Genomic DNA, 25,565 nt, shown 5'->3' on the forward strand with positions numbered 1-25,565 from the left:
AGAAACACTGCAAAGTCAAGTTGTCTCCAACATCAGCTGATATAATCCACTGTCTTGATGAGACAAGATAAAATGATGCATCTGAACTGAAGAGAAAAAGGAGAAAAGCTAAATAACTGTTAATGTTATGTAACAGAAATTAAATCGTAATCAGCATCAGGACTGAGTGAATATTTAAAAAACACACAACTCACCCATTTTCCCCAAGAAGAAACAGTCAGGTAGAGAACGAACTTGGGAGATGTCATCATGTTGAAATCGTCGTGTTGAATGACAAACAGCCCGACACTTTCTCCTCTCTTCAGAGTAAAGACTTGTGTTGATTGGCCAGCAGGGCAACACTGATCACATGATCACTGCCACCTTTGATCTGAATCTTTGTTCTTTGAAAAAGAGTCACAGGGTGACAGACATCTGAAGCAGTTAGAGTACATAATACTACTACTACTACAATTGTATTCAGTTATTCATATAGCACCTTTCAAAGCACAGTTACAAGGTGCTTTACCAGTTAAAGGTGAAGAATTAAGGGCAAACAATGGAAACATTTAAAAGAAACATAGGAGCACAAATATAAGGATATAAATGTTACAGATTAGAAAAAATATTGAAAAATATATATAGTTTAACAAGAATAAATAAACAGTAGGTAAGATCGGAGATGGATTAAAAAATATTTATAAAAGTTAGAGGTGAAGTCAGACCCCAAGGACTAAGACAGCACATCCATAAAAATGTATCTCTAAAGAGGATAAGGAGTTTGGAACAATCTTCCTATGGAGAATCTGTCTGACAAAGAGGGGGGGCTCTAACAGAAAAGACCTGGTCCCCTTTGGTGCTCCAGCCGGGAATGTGGAATGGTTTATTAGGGCCTTTGCCGTGGACCTCAGGTTACAACATGGACCACATGGTATCAAAAAGTATGAAGTCAACATGAAATCATAGAGTAAATTCCAAATTACTCCTACTCTACAATTTAGGCAATGAAGAGAAGTGATGATAAAGATCCTGGATCAGCCCCTTTTGTCAGATCTGCCCCTCAATTGAATGGGTTGTTTCTTGGCCCACGCCCTGTCCTTCTCCCAAGCAGCCAACCAGCCAAGACAGGGGTGAAAAACATAACCTCCTTAGTGGAGGTAACAATTTTAACATAAGAGTCACAGCAACTGCTCTTGAAGCTTTCAGTGACTTGTAGATGACACCACATTCATAGTTTATAATGACGTGTGACTTGAAAACAAAAGATATAAGCAAATATGAGGGCAGTGTTTTGTGTATTACATCAGAAAATGTAATTTTTAATGCTGTGGGCTGTGGGTAACTTGTTATATTGCTTCATCTGCCCCTATCAAGTCAAACATACTGGATCATGGCTACCATGTGGTTGATAGAAGAATAAATATGATTTCATGAGTAATGTTTTAACATTTTATTTGTGTATGTGTATCTGTGTAAGTTTATTTAACACTTTTAATCCCTGTTTTGTGACACTTCTTGATGAGAGTATTGGTGATTCTCTTCTGTCAACTTCTGTTCATTTCATTGCTGTTCACTTGAAGTAGTCTGCTGGGGTGTAGTGAAGACACTGCAGAGACTTCCTGTTTGAAAGTGCTCAGACCAAGAGAGCAGACGGTCTTTGACCACACGGAGGCTAAATACAGATCCTCACATGTCAGGTACGAAATTGTTTTAACAACTTGGGGTTAAGTTCAAGAAGTATATTCTATATTTAGTGGGAGTGGAAAATATGGCAACTGACAACATCAAATCATTTCGGCTTTTTTTAAAATCTTTTAATTTGTTTTGCATAGAGAAGCTTTACATTCAGCATGTATGGAAGTGTAAGATGTTCAGCTCTACTGCTTTACACTGGTGTACACGCATTCACTCCCGTCACCGTCTGTTTGTCTTCTTGCTCTGCTGAAGGACACTTACTATGGACACTACAGTATTAGTATAAACAGCCCATAGGTGCGACAACATCATTTCTGGTTTCCTGCACTGCACACTTTCACTGCTTTATGCCTGAGTACACACATTCAGCCTTTCTGTTGTCCCTCTGTCGTCTTGACCTGTTGGGGAAGTTAATATTCAAAGCAGCATAATGGAGGTCGTCTGCATCTCGGTAACCCTGGGTCCATAACACACATAGAGACGAATTAGGATATTGGTCTGAAAAGAAAATTTAAACTGTAAAAGGAAGTTTGAATGTCCATTAATGGATCATTGAGATAAGTGTCACCTCTGGATTTGTTGTGGGGGGAGCTGATGATCTTGCTTGTGCCACTTGATATAAATCACACAAAAGGTTCTGTTATTCAGAAGATATATTTAGTGAATGTATTTACATATATGTATGTTTATGACCAGACTTTATATACAGTCTAATGTCATAATGTGTATAAGCCTGTAACAAATGACCCCGCCCCTTCAGCAGGTAACATTTTTGGTTGGTACACACGAAGACAATAAGTCACACAAACCTTACTAAAGCAATGTGAAGTTGTGTTCACACTTGTGGCCTCAAGTAAATTATAAAAAGGTGCTTGTATGTGACATGTGGTCACCATGTTTCCAACAGATAGGTGTGGTCTGTGAATGATGAAAGCTCGGCTTCATGAGAAAGCTCACGCTTCAGCAGGATGCACGTCGTCCACTGTTACCTGCACTACTTTGAATGCACAGACACAGTAGAAATGAGTCATACACACACAAATAAAATAAAACTTGTTTTATTTAGATGATAGCAAGCTGAAGCTTTACATGTTTCACACGGAGGTAAAAATCTAATTTACAGGACTGTTCTGATGTCAGTAAAGACATAAATGTGGTGATTAAACACAGAGACAAATACAGAAGGTGTCCAGCTCTACTGCCTCACACTCAAGTACACACATTCACTCCAGGTATCATCCCTCTGTCCTCTGGATCTGTTCATCTGTATCTCCCTGTGAGCAATGTAGCAGGGGTCGTCTTCATTCTGCTCATCCTGCGCATGAGAAACAGTCAGTCATGTTGTTGGCCATGACAGACAAATGTGCACAAGTGTTTGAACAGTAACACAACAGCTCATCTTTACCTTTGCATTTATTTTGGAGGATGGAGCATGGGGATCTGAAAAGACAGAATGACTCTTTAATGTCATATATTGATCACTGGGATCATGAGGAACAGATAGTAGCATTTACCTGTAACCCTCATCATGCATATTGAGAAAGCCAGTAAAACACTCAGCAGGGTGGTGATTGCCGAGGTCGCACTCAAGAAAACCACCAGCCAGTCCACCTCATCTGCAGAGAGCCAGAGGACAGGAGACGTCACACACTTTTAACCTAAGGAGTAATGATCACTATTCATCACGTGAGACTCACCATCAAACTCCAGCTTGGTCCCGTCACCAAAACTATTGTGCAGACAAATGCTATCACCATCACAAAGGCTTACCGGGGTCTCCCTCACACAGCTGTTCATACCACCTGCAGAGGACCAACCTCAGGGCCTCTGACGCTGGGACCTACTACTGCGCTGTGGCCTCCTGTGGCGAGATACTGTTCGGCAGCGGAAGCGAGCTGCTGGTCCCAGACGACCAAACGGCACAGATGAGAACCTTGGTTTGGCTCTCCATCATTAGAACTGGGATTCTCTTCATCTGTCTCACAGTTTGTCTCTTGGTTACTTCACAAACGGCTCAGTACGTCCTTAAAGCTCTGACTTCAGCAGGTTATTTCAACTTAAAGGTTCAGTGTGTAAGATTTGGGGAAAGGGATCTATTGGCAGAAAGTGAATATAAAATAATCCTACTGATGTTTTCACTCGTGTGTTTCATCTAAATTGTACAATTGTTCTTTTCTTTATCCTAGAATTGGTCCTTTATCTTCAAATACTTTGAAAACTATCAGGAGTGGGTCCTCTCTACGGAGGCCGCCATGTTTTTACAGTAGCCCAGACTGGACAAACTAAACACTGTTTGAGTTTTATCACAACTGAAGCTACCACAGGTTCTCTTTCATGTTTGGAAGGGGAGGGTGAGGTGAGGGGTATCCATCTGCAACATGCGACTTCACCACTAGATGTCACTAAATTCTACACACTGAACCTTTAATGCTTCCGTCACAATTCAAAAATATCACAGACAAAATGTGACATGTTAGATTCATCATTTGTTTGGGGCCATTTTACACTCTCCTTAATAAAACTTTGTACACGTTATTTTCACGCTAGTTTTAAACATGCTTTTTGATTAAGCTTTTTATTGCTTTTTAACACAAATATAAAAATACAAACATGAACATGTGTATATATAGCAAAGAAAAAACAGCTTATCATTTATTACGACACCTTTTGTTGATTTACTGAGCAAATAAAATCACCTGATACATCGATCAGGGATGGGACATGGGTGATGCGCTACCTATCAAATCCAATAATTCATGGTTCTTCAATAAGTCTGCAATTGCTGTGGCGCAATTTAATAAAGTTGTAGTTTGCATTACTATGACAAAATTTCATAAGTACAACATGTAATTGTAAAATTTTCAGATTTCTTACAATATGTCAAAGTGGTTTAGCAAGAAGAGAAACAAATTATTTAGGTACATCTGTGACAACAACTGATTGGGTGAAGGCAACATCTCCTTGAGAAGAGAAAACAAACGGATTCATTCAGACTTTATAAACATAATTCTTCCCCACGATGGTGGATCCTGACAGTGGTGGTGGATCATGACGATGGATGTCCTTTTATGTAAAGCGCCTTGAGATAATGTCTCTTATGATTTGGTGCTATACAAATAAAATTGAATTCGAATTGAAATTGTGGATCATGGTGGAATCTGATCGTGGTGATGGATCGTGATCGTTAAGGGGGACCCTGATGTTAGATAGTGGTGGATCGTGATCGTGGTGGCAGCTGATCATGGATTACGATTACAACAATGCTGCTTGATATACAATATGAGCGGGAAATCTCCTGCTGCTTTGTTCATGTATGAAAGGCAAACACTGCAGAAAGTCCGGTCCCCATTCTCCGGACATCCCCCGGAGGTCATGACTAAAACAAAACTCTGGACAGTCATCAATACCTTTTCCAGCCTTTTGCCGTTTTACTTTTGCACCAAGATACACATGTACAATGAGAAGATAAGACTTCACTTTAAGTAAGATTTAAAATTATATCACAATTATTTTTCACAACATCTTGTCACAGTGATGGCAACTCCTCCAATCCACAAACAGCCCAAAAGCCCAAAAGCTGACTGACGACAACGCCTCAGTTCCTCTCTGAGCTTCAGTTCCGGTGGTTTCTTGAGTGCATGGTGGTGGCGTAGACAGGCTCTCTCTCTCTAGCAGGCCTTCTACTCCGCTCTGCTCTTGGAAGGAAACTCAGTCCTGCGTAGTTCAGGTCATCAGAGCCCACATTCTGTAAATGGAAGTATTCAATGACTTGTATCACCCTGAGCTGTCTGTGTGGCATTACATAAAACCACTACTTGATGACTGAAAGACTTGGATCAACTGTTAATCTATGGTTCAAGTTTGATTACCTTACTGTGTTGTGGATCCTGTGCCTCTTTATGTGCTAAATGACAGAAACAATACATCTGGTCAGGAGTCAGGGAGCTTTGTATTGGCAAAGTTGGAATAAAAACATAAAATACCTGTATGAAGTTTCCAGATTTTCAGAACCAGAGCGATGATGATTATAATGAGGACGATAATCAGACCGCCCATGAGGATCTCGATGGTCAGATTTGCATGTTCATCAGACTGTTCTACAAGAAAAATACATTTTTGTGCGTTGAGACCAAAGACTGTATATAAAGATGGACGACGCAGCTCCACTTCTACTTTTCACCTTGTTTTTACAGCATCAGATAACAAATAACAAAACACTTGAGCATACATCAGTGTGATAACAACTACCTCAAATGACAGAAACCATCTATCTTATTTTGGTCCATGTCCAATTTGCTAACATGGAGGGGGCAGGGTTTATGACCTATGTTGCAGCCAGCCACCAGGTAGCGACTGAGACGCTTTGGCCTAACTTTCATGGAGCTGTCACGTCGTCCATCTTTTTATACAGTCTATGGTGCAGGCAAATGCTATCACCATCACAAAGGCTTCAGCAGAGATTACATTTCTTTAGATCTAAACATGTAATACTTTTTCTATCAACTACTAACGTTGTATAAAACAAACAGGAAAATATAATTTGATGTGTATTTTAACTTTTTAGTTTGCTCCATGTCCCATCCATTAACACGGAGGGGTCAAAGTTTAACGACCTATATGGCAGCCAGCCACCAGGTGGCGATCAAGACACTGGCTTCTTTTTGCAGGAACTGTCGTGTATTTAGTTCAGACCAGCTCTATTTCAAGACGGCATAAAATCTATTTCCCCTATAACAAAACACAGATCAAAACTCTGCAGCAATCTTACCTTTAACCTTTAAATACGTTGCACTGTAAACTGCTGGGAAGTTTCTGGAGTCTCTGTCCTCGTTAAGCCACATATATAGAGTCCAGAGTCCAATAAATCCACTTGTTTGATTTGGAGAAAGACGTTACTGACGTTGGACGTCATGCTGAACTTTTCTTTTCAAACCCACGAAGTACTTTGCACTTTGTGTCAAGGGAAAACATGGAGGAGATGTGGCTGGTGTTGGATCCGTTTTCCAGTCTGAACCATGATATGTAAGAGGGGGAACTGATGTAGTTGGTACACAGCAGCGTGACCTCTTCACCGGTCTGGACCTCCACAACATGAAATTCACAACGTGGAGACAGAGATCCAACCTGAAACAAACAAGATTCTGACATTCAGACCCCGTTTGAGTGGAGAGGTTGTTGCAAGGGAAATCTTGCAGGGTGAAGTTTTTTCTGGAGACGGATGATGTCACAAGTATTAATTGTCATTTTACCTGATGCAGTCGGGGAGAAGGAGTATTATACGCCTTAAAAGTCCAGATGGCTACATAGCATTAGTCAATTTGTGGAGTGTCTCTCTATCTGTCTTAGGCTAACCGCTGTTTTGTCTAAACACTAGGTCCTACAGATACTGCAAAAGAGTAATAGAGGCCTCATGACAAAGTGGATGAAAGAGAATATAACTAAGTCAACAAAATAGATCTAAACCATTAAAATCATAAAAGTTGGCTGTTGATATATTGAGAAAAAATAATCTACTTACTGAGGATACAGAGTATAGCTGACAGGAGGGTGAAGTTCATTTGTCGTGCGCATGGTGCGACAGCACTGCTGTAATGTTCGTCACTGCTCTGTGTTTCAAAGACAAGTGGTCTCAGTGTAAAGATGCGGGTACACGGCTGACAATACACAGTACTGTCATCATGTATTTGATGCATGTTACAGAGGATTTTATTATATATTATCCACTTTCTAAAAGTGTCACTTTTAGTTTCCTCAAGAAGGTTTCCATTTGCCAAACAGTTTTTATAGGTGAATGTGTCAGTTTAAGAGTAACTTGCATTTAAATGGTCGAGAGCAAAGGTGAGATTTTAGGAGAGAAAAAGTCTTAACTTTATGAAAATAAAGTTGTCATATTGTGAGAAAACATCTTTAATTTACGAGAATCAGTTCAAATAGTCCGTAATGAAAAAAAAGATTCAGAATATATATATATATGACTCAACTGTTACTGGTTGCAAAAGTTAAAACGTTACCGAAAAAATATGACGTCATTTTCTGGCTTTAATAGTGACATCATGATGACAACTTTCCTACCATATGATCATAAATGATTTTTACATCTATATAAGTTTTAGGTCGTGCCTTTAGTCCAGGAAGCAGAGATGCCTCAAATGACAACGATATCAACGTAAGACTTCTTGATGATGTCACTTATCATATGACATCATAAACTATTTATATATTAACACTACACATACCATTCTATACATGACCTTTGGCCTTTGTCCAGTCATCATCTGGAGATATTTCACATTTATTAGATTGGAGCCAAATTGAAAGTAAATCACAACTTGGTAGAGTTGAAGAGTTCACTTTCCTCCGCCGAGGTCCTGACAGATGTTTAAAGTGTCACGCAGACTGACCCTCTTAACAGCCATCAGCTGCAACCTCATTTTTACGCTGTGTCTGCTCTTTTTGCAGAAAATGTTCATTCCCAAGACCTTTAGACGATGCACCTGTATACCTTGTGATGGAGAACACAACGTTTACTGGTTCAGACACGGGTCTCGCCACGGCATCCTTCACACACACGGTGATCAGTGTGAACACATCTCCGTACCGGGGTCTCCCTCACACAGCTGTTCGTACCACCTGCAGAGGACCAACCTCAGGGCCTCTGACGCTGGGACCTACTACTGCGCTGTGGCCTCCTGTGGCGAGATACTGTTCGGCAGCGGAAGCGAGCTGCTGGTCCCAGACGACCAAACGGCACAGATGAGAACCTTGGTTTGGCTCTCCATCATTAGAACTGGGATTCTCTTGCTCTGTCTCACAGTTTGTCTCTTGGTTTACTTCACAAACGGCTCAGTACGTCCTTAAAGCTCTGACTTCAGCAGGTTATTTCAACTTAAAGGTTCAGTTAAAAGTTTAACAAACGGGTTATCATTTATTACGACACCTATTGTTGTTTTACTGAGCAAATAAAATCACCTGATACATCGATCAGGGATGGGACATGGGTGATGCTCTACCTATCAAATCCAATAATTCATGGCTCTTTAATAAGTGTGTGCAATTGCTGTGGCGCATTTAATAAAGTTATAGTTTGCATTACGATGACAAAATTCATAAGTACAACATGTAATTGTAAAATTTTCAGATTAATTTCAATATGTCAAGAACAAAAAAAAAAAGTTTAAGACATTTTTCATTTATTTAGTTCCATCTGTGACAACAACTGATTGGGTGAAGGCAACATCTCCTTTAGAAGAGAAAACAAACGGTTTAATTCAGACTTTATAAACACATTTCTTCCCCACATGAAGTCACATCACAAGTAGAAGCTTCAAGCGGCATCGTGCATGAGGCTCCTCAGGTGGTCGTCCCTGTTCTCTGTTTCAGCCACGTGACGCCACGCTGCTTCACAGCGACCAATGTGAGCTGATCACTTCTTCAAACACCACTGGAGAAACCAAACATGAGAAAACCCAGGTGACATCATCAGGGTGGAGAAGACATTCTGCATGCACATGACGCAGTAAAACTGACGTTTGATCAGATTTGTAAAGTTGGTGGAATTTGCCTTTAAATGTATCACAGATTGTTAACCCTCCCTCATGGTGCAGTGAACAAACCAACCTCAAGCTACTGATCTGGGGACATCCTGTTTCAAACCGCAGAGACACAAACAAACGAGAGGGTCTGAGAACTTTTCTCTTGTTGCCTCTTACACCTTGTGACAGAAAGTTGAATTATCCACCTACGTAGAATTCTCTTTGGCCTTTCATGTGCACATATCGTACACTAGTGCAGTGCCTGTTCTAAACATGCTTGTTTGGAGTGAGCTGTTCACTTGAGATTGCAATGAAGCTGTTGTGCATCCATGATCAAGCAGATTGTGTTTTTTGCACCAATTTTACAGTCAGTGTGAATAGTAGTGTGAATTTGCTTTATTACTGTTCACATGTGTGATTGATTTATAAGTTTGAATTATTTACTTTACTGGTTATTTTTTCAGACTGTAGATCAGACATCTTTTCAAAATAAAAGCTCTGTAATTCAGCTCAGTACATAGCATTACAGCAACCTAAATAAACACTGTACTTAAAAAAAAAAAAAAAAAAGGACAAATTACCAAACAGGAAGTGATTATATGAATGTTGTTGCGATGACGCAAAAAAGCTCCTGTCGCGGGTCATACTATATAATAGTAATCAGTCGTATAAAAAAAACTGAAATTCAGGTCGATTGGCTGCTTTGGTTTTTGGAGGAGACCATATTGGATTGTTATACAAACTTTGTAAGTAACAGTTTTAGCAGTAACATAAATTGGGTTATTTACAAACTTATAGAACAACTACTTCCCACCTGTGATTATTACATTTCATTGCAAACTCTTTCAGTTTGCTCTGTTAGGGCTTTGTGTTTCCCTTCGTTGCACACAGCATGCGAGCTGCCTCTTGTAAAGATGACTTCTCTTGGTTTAACACTTCAGTCTTCCTGTGTTCGAGCGACAGGACTTCATTTTCCACCAGCGGAAACCAGCTCACAGTCACAGTGCTCTCACCTTATCCACCACAGAGAGTCAGAGCAAAAGCCAAACACTGAGAAGTGGCCAGTTTCAAGGCTGCACCGTCCGTTTATGTTTTCGGTTCGAGGAAGGTGTAGATCAGAGGGGACTTTTGAGCTTGATCTGTTAAAACATTTTTTTGTGGTAGCTTTTAGCACTGCACACCTATATTGAGGTTTTGAGATATGCATCTCTGAGATCCCTGCGGCCCCAACGTCCTCACTTCAGAAAGGTGAAGATAGTATAAAATGACCCTGCCTCATTAGCAGGTAACATTTTTGGTTGGTACACTAGGTTGTGTTCTCACTTCTGGCCAGAAGTAAATTATAAAAAGGTGCTTGTATGTGACATGTGGTCACCATGTTTCCAACAGATAGCTGTGGTCTGTGAATGATGAAAGCTCGGCTTCATGAGAAAGCTCACGCTTCAGCAGGATGCACGTCGTCCACTGTTACCTGCACTACTTTGAGTGCACAGACACAGTAGAAATGAGTCATGCACACACAAATAAAATAAACTTGTTTTATTTAGATGATAGCAAGCTGAAGCTTTACATGTTTCACACGGAGGTAAAAATCTAATTTACAGGACTGTTCTGATGTCAGTAAAGACATAATGTGGTGATTAAACACAGAGACAAATACAGAAGGTGTCCAGCTCTACTGCCTCACACTCAAGTACACACATTCACTCCAGGTATCATCCCTCTGTCCTCTGGATCTGTTCATCTGTATCTCCCTGTGAGCAATGTAGCAGGGGTCGTCTTCATTCTGCTCATCCTGCGCATGAGAAACAGTCAGTCATGTTGTTGGCCATGACAGACAATGTGCACAAGTGTTTGAACAGTAACACAACAGCTCATCTTTACCTTTGCATTTATTTTGGAGGATGGAGCATGGGGATCTGAAAAGAGAGAGACTTTTTAATGTCATATAATGATCACTGGGATCATGAGGAACAGATAGTATCATTTACCTGTAACCCTCATCATGCATATTGAGAAAGCCAGTAAAACACTCAGCAGGGTGGTGATTGCTGAGGTCGCACTCAAGAAAACCACCAGCCAGTCCACCTCACCTGCAGAGAGCCAGAGGACAGGAGACGTCACACACTTTAACCTAAGAGTAATGATCACTATTCATCACGTGAGACTCACCATGAAACTCCAGCTTGGTCCCGGCTCCAAACACAATGTGTCCACATGCAGCGACAGCACAGTAGTAGGTCCCAGCATGAGAACGGTTCCGTCTCTCCATTGACAAGTTGTAGACACATGTGTTTGTCTGTGTGTCGGGTTTCCTCTCACACTGATCGTTCCTGTCTCCGTGGGTGTAAATGAGTCCTGGCTGAGGTTCTTCAGAGTTCTTGACCCAGTAAACACTGTGTTCTCCATCACAGGTCCCAGTGTGAACTGTACAGCTGAGAGTCACAGAGCCTCCTGGCTGGATGCTCTCAGACTGATGCACCAGAGCCTGGATGTTAGACCCTGAACCTTTCACACTGACAGTGACGCTCTGCATAAACTCAAACACATATAAATGACTCTTTATACAGTAGTAAGTAGCTGAGTCTGAAAGCTGCAGATCTGAGATATTTAGTTGACTCACAACATCATTAGTTTCCACAGTGAAGCGTTGATTGTTCTTGAATTCATTCACTGACGAAAGATTTTTAGAGGCTCTGTGCGTAATTGAGATAATTCGAGGTCTCTGTCCTGGTGTTTGTTTGTACCAATACATGTTATTGTCATCCCCCTCATAGAAACACTGCAAAGTCAAGTTGTCTCCAACATCAGCTGATATAAATCCACTGTCTTGATGAGACAAGATAAAATGATGCATCTGAACTGAAGAGAAAAGGAGAAAAGCAAAATAACTGTTAATGTTATGTGACAGAAATTAAATCGTAATCAGCATCAGGACTGAGTGAATATTTAAAAAACACACAACTCACCCATTTTCCCCAAGAAGAAACATGTCAGGTAGAGAACGAACTTGGGAGATGTCATCATGTTGAAATCGTCGTGTTGAATGACAAACAGCCCGACACTTTCTCCTCTCTTCAGAGTAAAGACTTGTGTTGATTGGCCAGCAGGGCAACACTGATCACATGATCACTGCCACCTTTGATCTGAATCTTTGTTCTTTGAAAAGAGTCACAGGGTGAGAGACATCTGAAGCAGTTAGAGTACATAATACTACTACTACTACAATTGTATTCAGTTATTCATATAGCACCTTTCAAAGCACAGTTACAAGGTGCTTTACCAGTTAAAGGTGAAGAATTAAGGGCAAACAATGGAAAACATTTAAAAGAAAACATAGGAGCACAAATATAAGGATATAAATGTTACAGATTAGAAAAAATATTGAAAAATATATATAGTTTAACAAGAATAAATAAACAGTAGGTAAGATCGGAGATGGATTAAAAAATATTTATAAAAGTTAGAGGTGAAGTCAGACCCCAAGGACTAAGACAGCACATCCATAAAATGTATCTCTAAAGAGGATAAGGAGTTTGGAACAATCTTCCTATGGAGATCTGTCTGACAAAGAGGGGGGGCTCTAACAGAAAAGACCTGGTCCCCTTTGGTGCTCCAGCCGGGAATGTGGAATGGTTATTAGGGCCTTTGCCGTGGACCTCAGGTTACAACAGGGACCACATGGTATCAAAAAGTCTGAAGTCAACAATGAAATCATAGAGTAAATTCCAAAATTTACTCCTACTCTACAATTTAGGCAATGAAGAGAAGTGATGATAAGATCCTGGATCAGCCCCTTTTGTCCAGATCTGCCCCTCAATTGAATGGGTTGTTTCTTGGCCCACGCCCTGTCCTTCTCCCAAGCAGCCAACCAGCCAAGACAGGGTGAAAACATAACCTCCAAAGTGGAGGTAACAATTTAACATAAGAGTAACATCAACACTTCTTGATGAGAGTATTGGTGATTCTGTTTTTTGTCACTTATGTTCATTTCATTGCTGTTCACTTGAAGTAGTCTGCTGGGTGTAGTGAAGACACTGCAGAGACTTCCTGTTTGAAAGTGCTCAGACAAGAGAGCAGACGGTCTTTTGACCACACGGAGGCTAAATACAGATCCTCACATGTCACGTATGAAATTGTTAAACAACTTGGGGTTAAGTTCAAGAAGTATATTCTATATTAGTGGGAGTGGAGATTATGGCAACTGACAACATCAAATCATTTCGGCTGATGTAATATCTTTAATTTGTTTTGCATAGAGAAGCTTTACATTCAGCATGTATGGAAGTGTAAGATGTTCAGCTCTACTGCTTTACAACTGGTGTACACGCATTCACTCCCGTCACCGTCTGTTTGTCTTCTTGCTCTGCTGAACCTGTGCTCCATTAAAGCAGCATAATGTGGGTGTCATGGTTTTGTCTTTTGAGTGTTTAGTTTCCGCCTCTTTTTGAAGAGTGTTTTCAGTTCATTAGTACCTCCTTGTGTTTCATGTATATCCTTGTGTTTATGTTTGTATGTGTTGTTGTTTCTGTGTCTCTGGTTTTCCCACTCCCTGTGTTCTGTTTCCCTGTTTTATTTTGTAGGCCCTGCTCCCGCGTGTTTTCTTTCTCACTTCCTGTCTTTGTGATTGCCATGCACCAGTCCTCATGTGTTCCACCGGTCGGTCAATTGCCCCTGCCTTCCCTGTGTGTATATAAGTCTCTGTGCTTCCTGTTGTCATATGTTTGTTGTGATCTCTTGTGCTTGTAGTTATGCCCTGTCTTAATGTCTGTCTTACTGCCTGCCGAAATCTCCTGTCCTGTCTATATGCTTCATCTCCTGTGCTCGCGTCCCCTGCTTCTTCTGGTCTTCTCGTAAGCTTCCAGTGTTTTCCCCTGTGTGTCTTTTGTTTTCTCAGTTTTTGACTTTTTGAGATTCTCCTTTGTTTGTTGTTTTTCTGTTGGCCATTAAAAGGACACCTTTTGTTTAAACTCTGCATCCTGGGTCCACTTGCCTAACCGAACCTGACAGTGGGTTGTCTGCAACTTGATGACCCTGCTAATAAAACATAAGTCATTTGTCATATTAGGAGGACGTGTGTCTAAACATAACTGATGTAGACAAGTGTTGAGAACAGAATTATTAAAGTCTATCTTCACCCCCAAAGTCCCTGGAAATTCAAAAACGCCTGTGGAATGTGGTGCTGGGAGGTGGGGCTAAGACACAAAGTAAAGTTGTATTTATTGTCTGTGGAGGACAACTCCCCATAGCAGCACACACACCTTTGCAACAGAAATGTCGCGGTGTAAATATATATGAAAAGGTCAGGACGTCCCAAATGGTTTACTCTACGTAAGAAATGGTCCTACAGGTTCCAAGATGTTTGAAACACCGTTAGTTGGTGTTATGAGCCATGATCAATCCTCTGATGTAGATTTAAAAAAAATGTAAACTTGTGTCATACATGTGAATTCAAACCAGCTTCTTAAGTAGTGCAACACTACCACTTACCTCCATATTCAGAGCTGCTGCAGCTGCTTGAGATTCTAGTTTGTGACAAAAGACAACAACAAAAGTCTTATTCAAGATGCAGTGAACTGGATGTGGGGTGACTCTATTTACTTAGTTGGAACAAAAGTAATGAAGTAAATTTAAATGTGTCCATCACTTCATTGAGATTGAGTCATGGTGCAGTACTGAGTAAACAAACACCGGCACTTTATTACCACTCTCAATCTGTGGCATGGACAATGTTTTCCCGTAGGTTATTTTCTGCAATGTACGATTAAGTAGCGCTGGGTTGTGTTTGTTAGTGTGAACGTGGATAAGCACAAATCAGCTCATGGAAAAGTTGGCATTATCGATACGAGGGAAACATCAGACAGTTTTAGTTTTTATTTCAAGAATTTGCAAATATAGCAAAACAATGTAACTTATTCCCATTAAAAAACTCAATTATACACAATATAAGCACATATGCAAATATAATACACAGGAAAAAGGAAACAAGCATTGAAACAAAAAGGAAACAAGAGGGGGATATTTTTGATATCATGACCTACTGACACCTCTGACCACTGTTGTACCTGCATGGCCTACACTGGAGCCAGTTCACATGTAGCAGTGAATCCACACGGCCAATCAGATCTTAAAAACATAATTATCTTCAAGGATATAGGGTTAGTAATTTCTGGCATCCGTTTGATGTAGGTTATGGATATGTGGTGGAGGCTAAAACCTGGAACGCTAGCTGCTAGACCACATGGGATCATAGATGATGCTTCCAGGAAACAGCGAAACCTATATCAATGAATTAATATCATACTTTGCTGTCCCAGCACTTATTATAGGGACGAGTCATGAAAGTAAAGAAGAATGTATCATCTGTTCAAACCATCTACCAATGTAGCCAGAGCCTTGAACCTGATATGAGTAATACCCTTCATTTGGAAAAGATGCCTTTGATACTTGTGTCCACATTCTAAACCTCCTCTCGCCTCTCTTGGAGGAAACGTGACAGAACGTTGTGACTTTTCATTTTGTCACCCAGGTCAGGGCGGCCACGCGGCCCAGATGAGCAGCGCTTGGGGTTTCGCCTATTTCCTCCACATGCTGCGCGCTGTTTCAATGTCTGTTGAATATGTCACAAATACAAATATTTGCCACACTTCCTGTACCTGTTTCAAAGTAAAAAGCACTGTAGCGTTTCTGTCCACTGAATCCATTCACTTGTTTAAACCAGGTTTTTATTGTTATTATTGTAGGACCGGAAGATGCACAGCTTCATATTGTAGAGTCCTGGCAGTTAGTTGAGAACAAACCTTCTTTTATTCAAGGAAATACAGAAGTCATAACCTCACGTAGCAGCTCCTCAGTAGACACACTCCCTATGTGAACACACAGCAGATCAGAGACGCAGCCGTCACCCGCTGCACACACACCCAGACTGGGACACAAACTTTCATTACATGAAGTTTAATCATCGTTTTCCATATGTCATGGTCAAAGTGTCATTCCATCAAAGACCAACAGCAACTGTCAAAACATGCCCCCCCACACACACACATTGTCTAACCATAAAAGTGTAATTACATCATGAGTTGTTTTTTATCTTTAATCACAAAAAAAGCCACATTTATATTTGGAAAACGAATAAAAAAGCATTACAGACAAGAATCATGCTCCACCTCTAAAGAAAGACTGAGAAATCCCACATCTCAAACATAGACCGTTCTTAAAAACACAATTCTACAGTTTAACACTTGAGTACAAACATTCATCGTTTGTGTTGTCCCTCTGTCGTCTTGATCTGCTGGCCACGTTCACATTTACTGCAGCGTAATGGAGGTCATCTGCATGTTGGTTGCCCTAGAAACAACATATAAGTAGATCAAGATGGCTCCTTATAAAATAAACGTATTTATTGTCAAATGTAAATTTCACTCTTAAAAAGATTGTATTTACCTCTGCATTTGTTGTGGAGGGAGATGATGGTTGTGTACGAGACTCTGGTTATGAAACACATGCAAAGACAAAGTCTTAGTCACTCTTGTGTTCACATATGTCCTGTTAGGTGCCTTTACCTCTTAACCTGGTTTTACTTCTTAACTAGTCTTGTGTTGAATTGAGGTGTTTGCATCTCCTAATTTATTTTTAACACTTGGTTTAACTTTAATTCATGAATCATGGATTTACTTATCATATATTTTAAGGTGTCCTTATCTAGAAAGGGTCAGTGAAATAAAACATATTATTATTATTTTGCTAAAAAGCCAAATTGAGTGAACACAAGCTAGAGATGAGTGGTTACCTGAACATCTCCAGCATCTTCTCTTGTTTATCTTGTACAGTAACACAGCCAGCAAAAGGCTGATGGTGAATCCCAAAGCTCCACTCAGGAAATACACCAGCCAGTTCACTTCATCTGCAACAGGAGAAGTTCTACTAATTCTGTCTCTTCTTTTTTGCGATTTTCATTTAACTTTGCAAGACAAGAGACAAGACATTGACAGAACAAAACAAAGAGGACAAGAACAGTGAATACAGGACAGTTAACAGAACGGAATGACAACTGTGTGTGTGTGTGTGTGTGTGTGTGTGTGTGTGTGTGTGTTTATGAAAAGAAAAAATATTATTTATAATTATAACATTACTAATAATCTTAGAATAATAATAATCCGAGCACTGTTAAAATAATCTTATTATTAAAAATTATCTCACCGATACAATAATAATTATAGTGATAATATAATCTTGGAGAAAAAATAAACAAGAAAAGTTGAACTAATACTTAATAAATTATTATTTATAATAATAAATATATATTTAGTCGTGGTGCACACCTCCACCGTCCACTGGTGGTGAAGCCTTATTGGGTCACCGTCAGTGGGGACATTCAGACAGGACCAACTGGGTTACTGTTTCATTTTGTTGTTATACAGTATTTTACCAAAATCCTGTCTCTTTCTACGTAACTGTCACTATTCATTAAATGAGTCTCTGGTAGTGACTCACCGTCAAACTCCAGCTTGGTCCCGTCTCCAAACACAATGTGTCCACATGCAGCGACAGCACAGTAGTAGGTCCCAGCATGAGAACGGTTCAGTCTCTCCATTGACAAGTTGGAGACACAGGTGTGTGTCTTATTGTCGGGATTCCTCTCGCACTGATCGTTCCTGTCTCCGTGGGTGTAAATGAGTCCTGGCTGAGGTTCTTCAGAGTTCTTGAACCAGTAAACACTGTGTTCTCCATCACAGGTCCCAGTGTGAACTGTACAGCTGAGAGTCACAGAGCCTCCTGGCTGGATGCTCTCAGACTGATGCACCAGAGCCTGGATGTTAGACCCTGAAACTTTCACACTCACAGTGATGCTCTGCATAAACTGAAGCACATATATCTCTCTCTTTGAACAGTAGTAAGTAGCTGAGTCTGAAAGCTGCAGATCTGAGATATTTAGGTGACTCACAACATCATTAGTTTCCACAGTGAAGGATTGATTGTCCTTGAATTCATTCAATAACGGAAAATTTTTCGAGATTTTGTTTGTCAATGAGATAATTCGAGGTTTCTGTCCTGGTGTTTGTTTGTACCAATACATCCTATCTTCCCTCTCCTCATATGAACACTGCAAAGTCAAGTTGTCTCCAACATTAACTGATTTAAATACGCTGTCTTGATGAGACAAGACAACATGATGCATCTGAACTGAAGAGAAAAAGGAGAAAAGCAAAATAACTGTTAATGTTATGTGACAGAAATTAAATCGTAATCAGCATCAGGACTGAGTGAATATTTAAATAAAACACAACTCACCCATTTTCCCCAAGAAGAAACATGTCAGGTAGAGAACGAACTTGGGAGATGTCATCATGTTGAAATCGTCGTGTTGAATGACAAACAGCCCGACACTTTCTCCTCTCTTCAGAGTAAAGACTTGTGTTGATTGGCCAGCAGGGCAACACTGATCACATGATCACTGCTACCTTTGATCTGAATCTTTGTTCTTTAAAAAGAGTCACAGGGTGAGAGACATCTGACGCAGTTAGAGTACATAATACTACTACTACTACAATTGTATTCAATTATTCATATAGCACCTTTCAAAGCACAGTTACAAGGTTACAAGTTAAAAGTGAAAAATTAAGGGCAAACAATGGAAAACAATTAAAATAAACATAAGAGCACAAGTATATAAATAATACAGATTAGAAAAAATTGTGAAAAATAATATATAGTCGAACATGAATAAATAACAAACAGCAGGTAAGATCGGAAAGAGATTAAAATATATTAATGAAAGTTACAGGGGAATTCAGACCCCAAGGACTAAGACAGCACATGTATAAAATGTATCTCTAAAGAGGATAAGGAGTTTGGAACAATCTTCCTCTGGAGATCTGTCTGACAAAGAGGGGGGGGCTCTAACAGAAAAGACCTGGTCCCCTTTGGTGCTCCAGCCGGGAATGTGGAATGGTTATTAGGGCCTTTGCTGTGGACCTCAGGTTACAACAGGGACCACATTAAAAAATGTACTACTACTCTACAATTTAGGCAATGAAGAGAAGTGATGAAAAGATCCTGGATCAGCCCCTTTTGTCCAGATCTGCACCTCAATTGAATGGGTTGTTTCTTGGCCCACGCCCTGTCCTTCTCCCAAGCAGCCAACCAGCCAAGACAGGGGTGAAAACATAACCTCCTTAGTGGAGGTAACAATTTTAACATAAGAGTCACAGCAACTGCTCTTGAAGCTTTCAGTGACTTGTAGATGACACACATTCATAGTTTATAATGACGTGTGACTTGAAAACAAAAAGATATAAGCAAATATGAGGGCAGTGTTTTGTGTATTACATCAGAAAATGTAATTTTTAATGCTGTGGGCTGTGGGTAACTTGTTATATTGCTTCATCTGCCCCTATCAAGTCAAACATACTGGATCATGGCTACCATGTGGTTGATAGAAGAATAAATATGATTTCATGAGTAATGTTTTAACATTTTATTTGTGTATGTGTATCTGTGTAAGTTTATTTAACACTTTTAATCCCTGTTTTGTGACACTGCTTGATGAGTATTGGTGATTCTCTTCTGTCAACTTCTGTTCATTTCATTGCTGTTCACTTGAAGTAGTCTGCTGGGGTGTAGTGAAGACACTGCAGAGACTTCCTGTTTGAAAGTGCTCAGACAAAGAGAGCAGACGGTCTTTTGACCACACGGAGGCTAAATACAGATCCTCACATGTCAGGTACGAAATTGTTAAACAACTTGGGGTTAAGTTCAAGAAGTATATTCTATATTTAGTGGGAGTGGAAAATATGGCAACTGACAACATCAAATCAATTCGGCTTTTTTAAAATCTTTAATTTGTTTTGCATAGAGAAGCTTTACATTCAGCATGTATGGAAGTGTAAGATGTTCAGCTCTACTGCTTTACACTGGTGTACACGCATTCACTCCCGTCACCGTCTGTTTGTCTTCTTGCTCTGCTGAAGGACACTTACTATGGACACTACAGTATTAGTATAAACAGCCCATAGGTGCGACAACATCATTTCTGGTTTCCTGCACTGCACACTTTCACTGCTTTATGCCTGAGTACACACATTCAGCCTTTCTGTTGTCCCTCTGTCGTCTTGACCTGTTGGGGAAGTTAATATTCAAAGCAGCATAATGGAGGTCGTCTGCATCTCGGTAACCCTGGGTCCATAACACACATAGAGACGAATTAGGATATTGGTCTTGAAAAGAAAATTTAAACTGTAAAAGGAAGTTTGAATGTCCATTAATGGATCATTGAGATAAGTGTCACCTCTGGATTTGTTGTGGGGGGAGCTGATGATCTTGCTTGTGCCACTTGATATAAATCACACAAAAGGTTCTGTTATTCAGAGATATATTTAGTGAATGTATTTACATATATGTATGTTTATGACCAGGACTTTATATACAGTCTAATGTCATAATGTGTATAAGCCTGTAACAAATGACCCCGCCCCTTCAGCAGGTAACATTTTTGGTTGGTACACACGAAGACAATAGTCACACAAACCTTACTAAAGCAATGTGAAGTTGTGTTCACGACTTGTGGGCCTCAAGTAAATTATAAAAGGTGCTTGTATGTGACATGTGGTCACCATGTTTCCAACAGATAGGTGTGGTCTGTGAAATGATGAAAGCTCGGCTTCATGAGAAAGCTCACGCTTCAGCAGGATGCACGTCGTCCACTGTTACCTGCACTACTTTGAATGCACAGACACAGTAGAAATGAGTCATACACACACAAATAAAATAAAACTTGTTTTTATTTAGATGATAGCAAGCTGAAGCTTTACATGTTTCACACGGAGGTAAAAATCTAATTTACAGGACTGTTCTGATGTCAGTAAAGACATAAATGTGGTGATTAAACACAGAGACAAATACAGAAGGTGTCCAGCTCTACTGCCTCACACTCAAGTACACACATTCACTCCAGGTATCATCCCTCTGTCCTCTGGATCTGTTCATCTGTATCTCCCTGTGAGCAATGTAGCAGGGGTCGTCTTCATTCTGCTCATCCTGCGCATGAGAAACAGTCAGTCATGTTGTTGGCCATGACAGACAATGTGCACAAGTGTTTGAACAGTAACACAACAGCTCATCTTTTACCTTTGCATTTATTTTGGAGGATGGAGCATGGGGATCTGAAAAGACAGAATGACTCTTTAATGTCATATATTGATCACTGGGATCATGAGGAACAGATAGTAGCATTTACCTGTAACCCTCATCATGCATATTGAGGAAAGCCAGTAAAACACTCAGCAGGGTGGTGATTGCCGAGGTCGCACTCAAGAAAACCACCAGCCAGTCCACCTCATCTGCAGAGAGCCAGAGGACAGGAGACGTCACACACTTTTAACCTAAGGAGTAATGATCACTATTCATCACGTGAGACTCACCATCAAACTCCAGCTTGGTCCCGTCACCAAAACTATTGTGCAGACAAATGCTATCACCATCACAAAGGCTTACCGGGGTCTCCCTCACACAGCTGTTCATACCACCTGCAGAGGACCAACCTCAGGGCCTCTGACGCTGGGACCTACTACTGCGCTGTGGCCTCCTGTGGCGAGATACTGTTCGGCAGCGGAAGCGAGCTGCTGGTCCCAGACGACCAAACGGCACAGATGAGAACCTTGGTTTGGCTCTCCATCATTAGAACTGGGATTCTCTTCATCTGTCTCACAGTTTGTCTCTTGGTTTACTTCACAAACGGCTCAGTACGTCCTTAAAGCTCTGACTTCAACAGGTTATTTCAACTTAAAGGTTCAGTGTGTAAGATTTGGGGGAAAGGGATCTATTGGCAGAAAGTGAATATAAAATAATCCTACTGATGTTTTCACTCGTGTGTTTCATCTAATTGTACAATTGTTCTTTTCTTTATCCTAGAATTGGTCCTTTATCTTCAAATACTTTGAAAACTATCAGGAGTGGGTCCTCTCTACGGAGGCCGCCATGTTTTTACAGTAGCCCAGACTGGACAAACTAAACACTGTTTGAGTTTTTATCACAACTGAAGCTACCACAGGTTCTCTTTCATGTTTGGAAGGGGAGGGTGAGGTGAGGGGTATCCATCTGCAACATGCGACTTCACCACTAGATGTCACTAAATTCTACACACTGAACCTTTAATGCTTCCGTCACAATTCAAAAATATCACAGACAAAATGTGACATGTTAGATTCATCATTTGTTTGGGGCCATTTTACACTCTCCTTAATAAAACTTTGTACACGTTATTTTCACGCTAGTTTTAAACATGCTTTTTGATTAAGCTTTTATTGCTTTTTAACACAAATATAAAAATACAAACATGAACATGTGTATATATAGCAAAGAAAAACAGCTTATCATTTATTACGACACCTTTTGTTGATTTACTGAGCAAATAAAATCACCTGATACATCGATCAGGGATGGGACATGGGTGATGCGCTACCTATCAAATCCAATAATTCATGGTTCTTCAATAAGTCTGCAATTGCTGTGGCGCATTTAATAAAGTTGTAGTTTGCATTACTATGACAAAATTTCATAAGTACAACATGTAATTGTAAAATTTTCAGATTTCTTACAATATGTCAAAGTGGTTTAGCAAGAAGAGAAACAAATTATTTAGGTACATCTGTGACAACAACTGATTGGGTGAAGGCAACATCTCCTTGAGAAGAGAAAACAAACGGATTCATTCAGACTTTATAAACATAATTCTTCCCCACGATGGTGGATCCTGACAGTGGTGGTGGATCATGACGATGGATTGTCCTTTTATGTAAAGCGCCTTGAGATAATGTCTCTTATGATTTGGTGCTATACAAATAAAATTGAATCGAATTGAAATTGTGGATCATGGTGGCATCTGATCGTGGTGATGGATCGTGATCGTTAAGGGGGACCCTGATGTTAGATAGTGGTGGATCGTGATCGTGGTGGCAGCTGATCATGGATTACGATTACAACAATACTGCTTGATATACAATATGATCGGGAAATCTCCTGCTGCTTTGTTCATGTATGAAAGGCAAACACTGCAGAAAGTCCGGTCCCCATTCTCCGGACATCCCCCGGAGGTCATGACTAAAACAAAACTCTGGACAGTCATCAATACCTTTTCCAGCCTTTTGCCGTTTTACTTTTGCACCAAGATACACATGTACAATGAGAAGATAAAGACTTCACTTTAAGTAAGATTTAAAATTATATCACAATTATTTTTCACAACATCTTGTCACAGTGATGGCAACTCCTCCCATCCACAAACAGCCCAAAAGCCCAAAAGCTGACTGACGACAACGCCTCAGTTCCTCTCTGAGCTTCAGTTCCGGTGGTTTCTTGAGTGCATGGTGGTGGCGTAGACAACATTAGGCTCCGGCTCTCTCTCTCTAGCAGGCCTTCTGCTCCGCTCTGCTCTTGGAAGGAAACTCAGTCCTGCGTAGTTCAGGTCATCAGAGCCCACATTCTGTAAATGGAAGTATTCAATGACTTGTATCACCCTGAGCTGTCTGTGTGGCATTACATAAAACCACTACTTGATGACTGAAAGACTTGGATCAATGTTAATCTATGGTTCAAGTTTGATTACCTTACTGTGTTGTGGATCCTGTGCCTCTTTATGTGCTAAATGACAGAAACAATACATCTGGTCAGGAGTCAGGGAGCTTTGTATTGGCAAAGTTGGAATAAAAACACATAAATACCTGTATGAAGTTTCCAGATTTTCAGAACCAGAGCGATGATGATTATAATGAGGACGATAATCAGACCGCCCATGAGGATCTCGATGATCAGATTTGCATGTTCATCAGACTGTTCTACAAGAAAGATACATTTATGTGCGTTGAGACCAAAGACTGTATATAAAGATGGACGACGCGGCTCCACTTCTACTTTTCACCTTGTTTTTACAGCATCAGATAACAAATAACCAAAACACTTGAGCATACATCAGTGTGATAACAACTACCTCAAATGACAGAAAACCATCTATCTTATTTTGGTCCATGTCCAATTTGCTAACATGGAGGGGGCAGGGTTTATGACCTATGTTGCAGCCAGCCACCAGGTAGCGACTGAGACGCTTTGGCCTAACTTTCCTGGAGCTGTCACGTCGTCCATCTTTTTATACAGTCTATGGTGCAGGCAAATGCTATCACCATCACAAAGGCTTCAGCAGAGATTACATTTATTTAGATCTAAACATGTAATAATTTTTTATCAACTACTAACGTTGTATAAAACAAACAGGAAAATATAATTTGATGTGTATTTTAACTTTTTAGTTTGCTCCATGTCCCATCCATTAACCACGGAGGAGTCAAGTTAACGACCTATATGGCAGCCAGCCACCAGGTGGCGATCAAGACACTGGCTTCTTTTGCAGGAACTGTCGTGTATTTAGTTCAGACCAGCTCTTATTTCAAGACGGCATAAAATCTATTTCCCCTATAACAAAACACAGACAAACTCTGCAGCAATCTTACCTTTAACCTTTAAATACGTTGCACTGTAAACTGCTGGGAATTTTCTGGAGTCTCTGTCCACGTTATAGCCACATATATAGAGTCCAGAGTCCAATAAATCCACTTGTTTGATTTGGAGAAAGACGTGACTGACGTTGGACGTCATGCTGAACTTTTCTTTTTCAAACCCATCGAAGTACGATGCACCTGTGTCAAGGGAGAGCATGGAGGAGATGTGGCTGGTGTTGGATCCGTTTTCCAGTCTGAACCATGATATGTGAGTTGGGGAACTGATGTAGTTGGTACACAGCAGCGTGACCTCTTCACCGGTCTGGACCTCCACAACGTGAAATTCACAACGTGAGACAGAGATCCAACCTGAAACAAACAAGATTCTGACATTCAGACCCCGTTTGGGTGGAGAGGTTGTTGCAAGGGAAATCTTGCAGGGTGAAGTTTTTTCTGGAGACGGATGATGTCACAAGTATTAATTGTCATTTTATGTGATGTATCGGGGGAGAAAGGAGTATTATACGCCTTCAAAGTCAAGATGGCTACATAGCATTAGTCAATTTGTGGAGTGTCTCTCTATCTGTCTTAGGCTAACCGCTGTTTTGTCTAAACACTAGGTCCTACAGATACTGCAAAGAGTAATAGAGGCCTCATGACAAAGTGGATGAAAGAGAATATAACTAAGTCAACAAAATAGATCTAAACCATTAAAAATCATAAAAGTTGGCTGTTGATATATTGAGAAAAAATAGATCTACTTACTGAGGATACAGAGTATAGCTGACAGGAGGGTGAAGTTCATTGTCGTGCGCATGGTGCGACAGCACTGCTGTAATGTTCGTCACTGATCTGTGTTTCAAAGACAAGT

General features: G+C 40.3%; 3 protein-coding genes across 11 annotated transcripts; all 3 read right to left on the reverse strand.

Annotated features, from left to right (window-relative positions):
- Positions 1-2,832: 2,832 nt before the first annotated feature.
- On the reverse strand, positions 2,833-25,565 carry LOC117779319. 9 transcript variants are annotated; one of them, XM_034615405.1, is made up of 5 exons: positions 25,460-25,565; positions 24,707-25,063; positions 5,658-5,771; positions 5,544-5,578; positions 2,833-2,989 (listed from the first exon to the last, which is right to left on the reverse strand). In XM_034615405.1, exons 1-5 carry the CDS (start codon positions 25,509-25,511, stop codon positions 2,870-2,872), a joined length of 678 nt encoding a protein of 225 aa, XP_034471296.1. In that variant the 5' UTR covers positions 25,512-25,565; the 3' UTR covers positions 2,833-2,869. The 9 variants fall into 9 exon arrangements, 5 of the variants coding, with proteins under 5 accessions (XP_034471296.1, XP_034471297.1, XP_034471295.1 ...); XM_034615406.1 differs by lacking the exons at positions 2,833-2,989; positions 5,544-5,578; positions 5,658-5,771 and adding exons at positions 21,086-21,242; positions 23,809-23,843; positions 23,924-24,037; XM_034615404.1 differs by lacking the exons at positions 2,833-2,989; positions 5,544-5,578; positions 5,658-5,771 and adding exons at positions 23,193-23,685; positions 23,809-23,834; positions 23,924-24,037.
- LOC117779314 lies at positions 10,749-12,614 on the reverse strand. Its single transcript, XM_034615395.1, has 5 exons — positions 12,176-12,614; positions 11,379-12,068; positions 11,198-11,299; positions 11,091-11,125; positions 10,749-11,001 (listed from the first exon to the last, which is right to left on the reverse strand). Exons 1-5 carry the CDS (start codon positions 12,231-12,233, stop codon positions 10,882-10,884), a joined length of 1,005 nt encoding a protein of 334 aa, XP_034471286.1. The 5' UTR covers positions 12,234-12,614; the 3' UTR covers positions 10,749-10,881.
- On the reverse strand, positions 16,206-18,683 carry LOC117779310 (immunoglobulin kappa light chain-like). The gene is made up of 5 exons (XM_034615388.1): positions 18,498-18,683; positions 17,700-18,389; positions 16,996-17,109; positions 16,650-16,693; positions 16,206-16,553 (listed from the first exon to the last, which is right to left on the reverse strand). Exons 1-5 carry the CDS (start codon positions 18,553-18,555, stop codon positions 16,434-16,436), a joined length of 1,026 nt encoding a protein of 341 aa, XP_034471279.1. The 5' UTR covers positions 18,556-18,683; the 3' UTR covers positions 16,206-16,433.

The sequence above is a fragment of the Hippoglossus hippoglossus genome, chromosome 18 (assembly GCF_009819705.1).
Source record: "Hippoglossus hippoglossus isolate fHipHip1 chromosome 18, fHipHip1.pri, whole genome shotgun sequence".
NCBI lineage: Eukaryota > Metazoa > Chordata > Actinopteri > Pleuronectiformes > Pleuronectidae > Hippoglossus > Hippoglossus hippoglossus.

What these genes read in the sequence shown, in the direction of transcription:
- LOC117779314 (XM_034615395.1), bottom strand. Translation starts at nt 12,233, where the DNA reads ATGATGACATCTCCCAAGTTCGTTCTCTACCTGACATGTTTCTTCTTG. An exon ending in ATGCATGATGAGGGTTACAG is followed by an intron (nt 11,126 to 11,197) that starts GTAAATGATACT and finishes CTCTCTTTTCAG; the next exon opens with ATCCCCATGCTCCATCCTCC. An exon ending in CCTCCAAAATAAATGCAAAG is followed by an intron (nt 11,002 to 11,090) that starts GTAAAGATGAGC and finishes TCTCATGCGCAG; the next exon opens with GATGAGCAGAATGAAGACGA.
- LOC117779310 (XM_034615388.1), bottom strand. Translation starts at nt 18,555, where the DNA reads ATGATGACATCTCCCAAGTTCGTTCTCTACCTGACATGTTTCTTCTTG. An exon ending in TTTCTTCTTGGGGAAAATGG is followed by an intron (nt 18,390 to 18,497) that starts GTGAGTTGTGTT and finishes TTTTCTCTTCAG; the next exon opens with TTCAGATGCATCATGTTGTC. An exon ending in GACCAAGCTGGAGTTTGACG is followed by an intron (nt 17,110 to 17,699) that starts GTGAGTCACTAC and finishes CTCCTGTTGCAG; the next exon opens with ATGAAGTGAACTGGCTGGTG.
- LOC117779319 (XM_034615403.1), bottom strand. Translation starts at nt 25,511, where the DNA reads ATGCGCACGACAATGAACTTCACCCTCCTGTCAGCTATACTCTGTATC. An exon ending in AACGTATTTAAAGGTTAAAG is followed by an intron (nt 24,038 to 24,706) that starts GTAAGATTGCTG and finishes TCTTTCTTGTAG; the next exon opens with AACAGTCTGATGAACATGCA. An exon ending in AGGATCCACAACACAGTAAG is followed by an intron (nt 23,686 to 23,808) that starts GTAATCAAACTT and finishes TTCCATTTACAG; the next exon opens with AATGTGGGCTCTGATGACCT.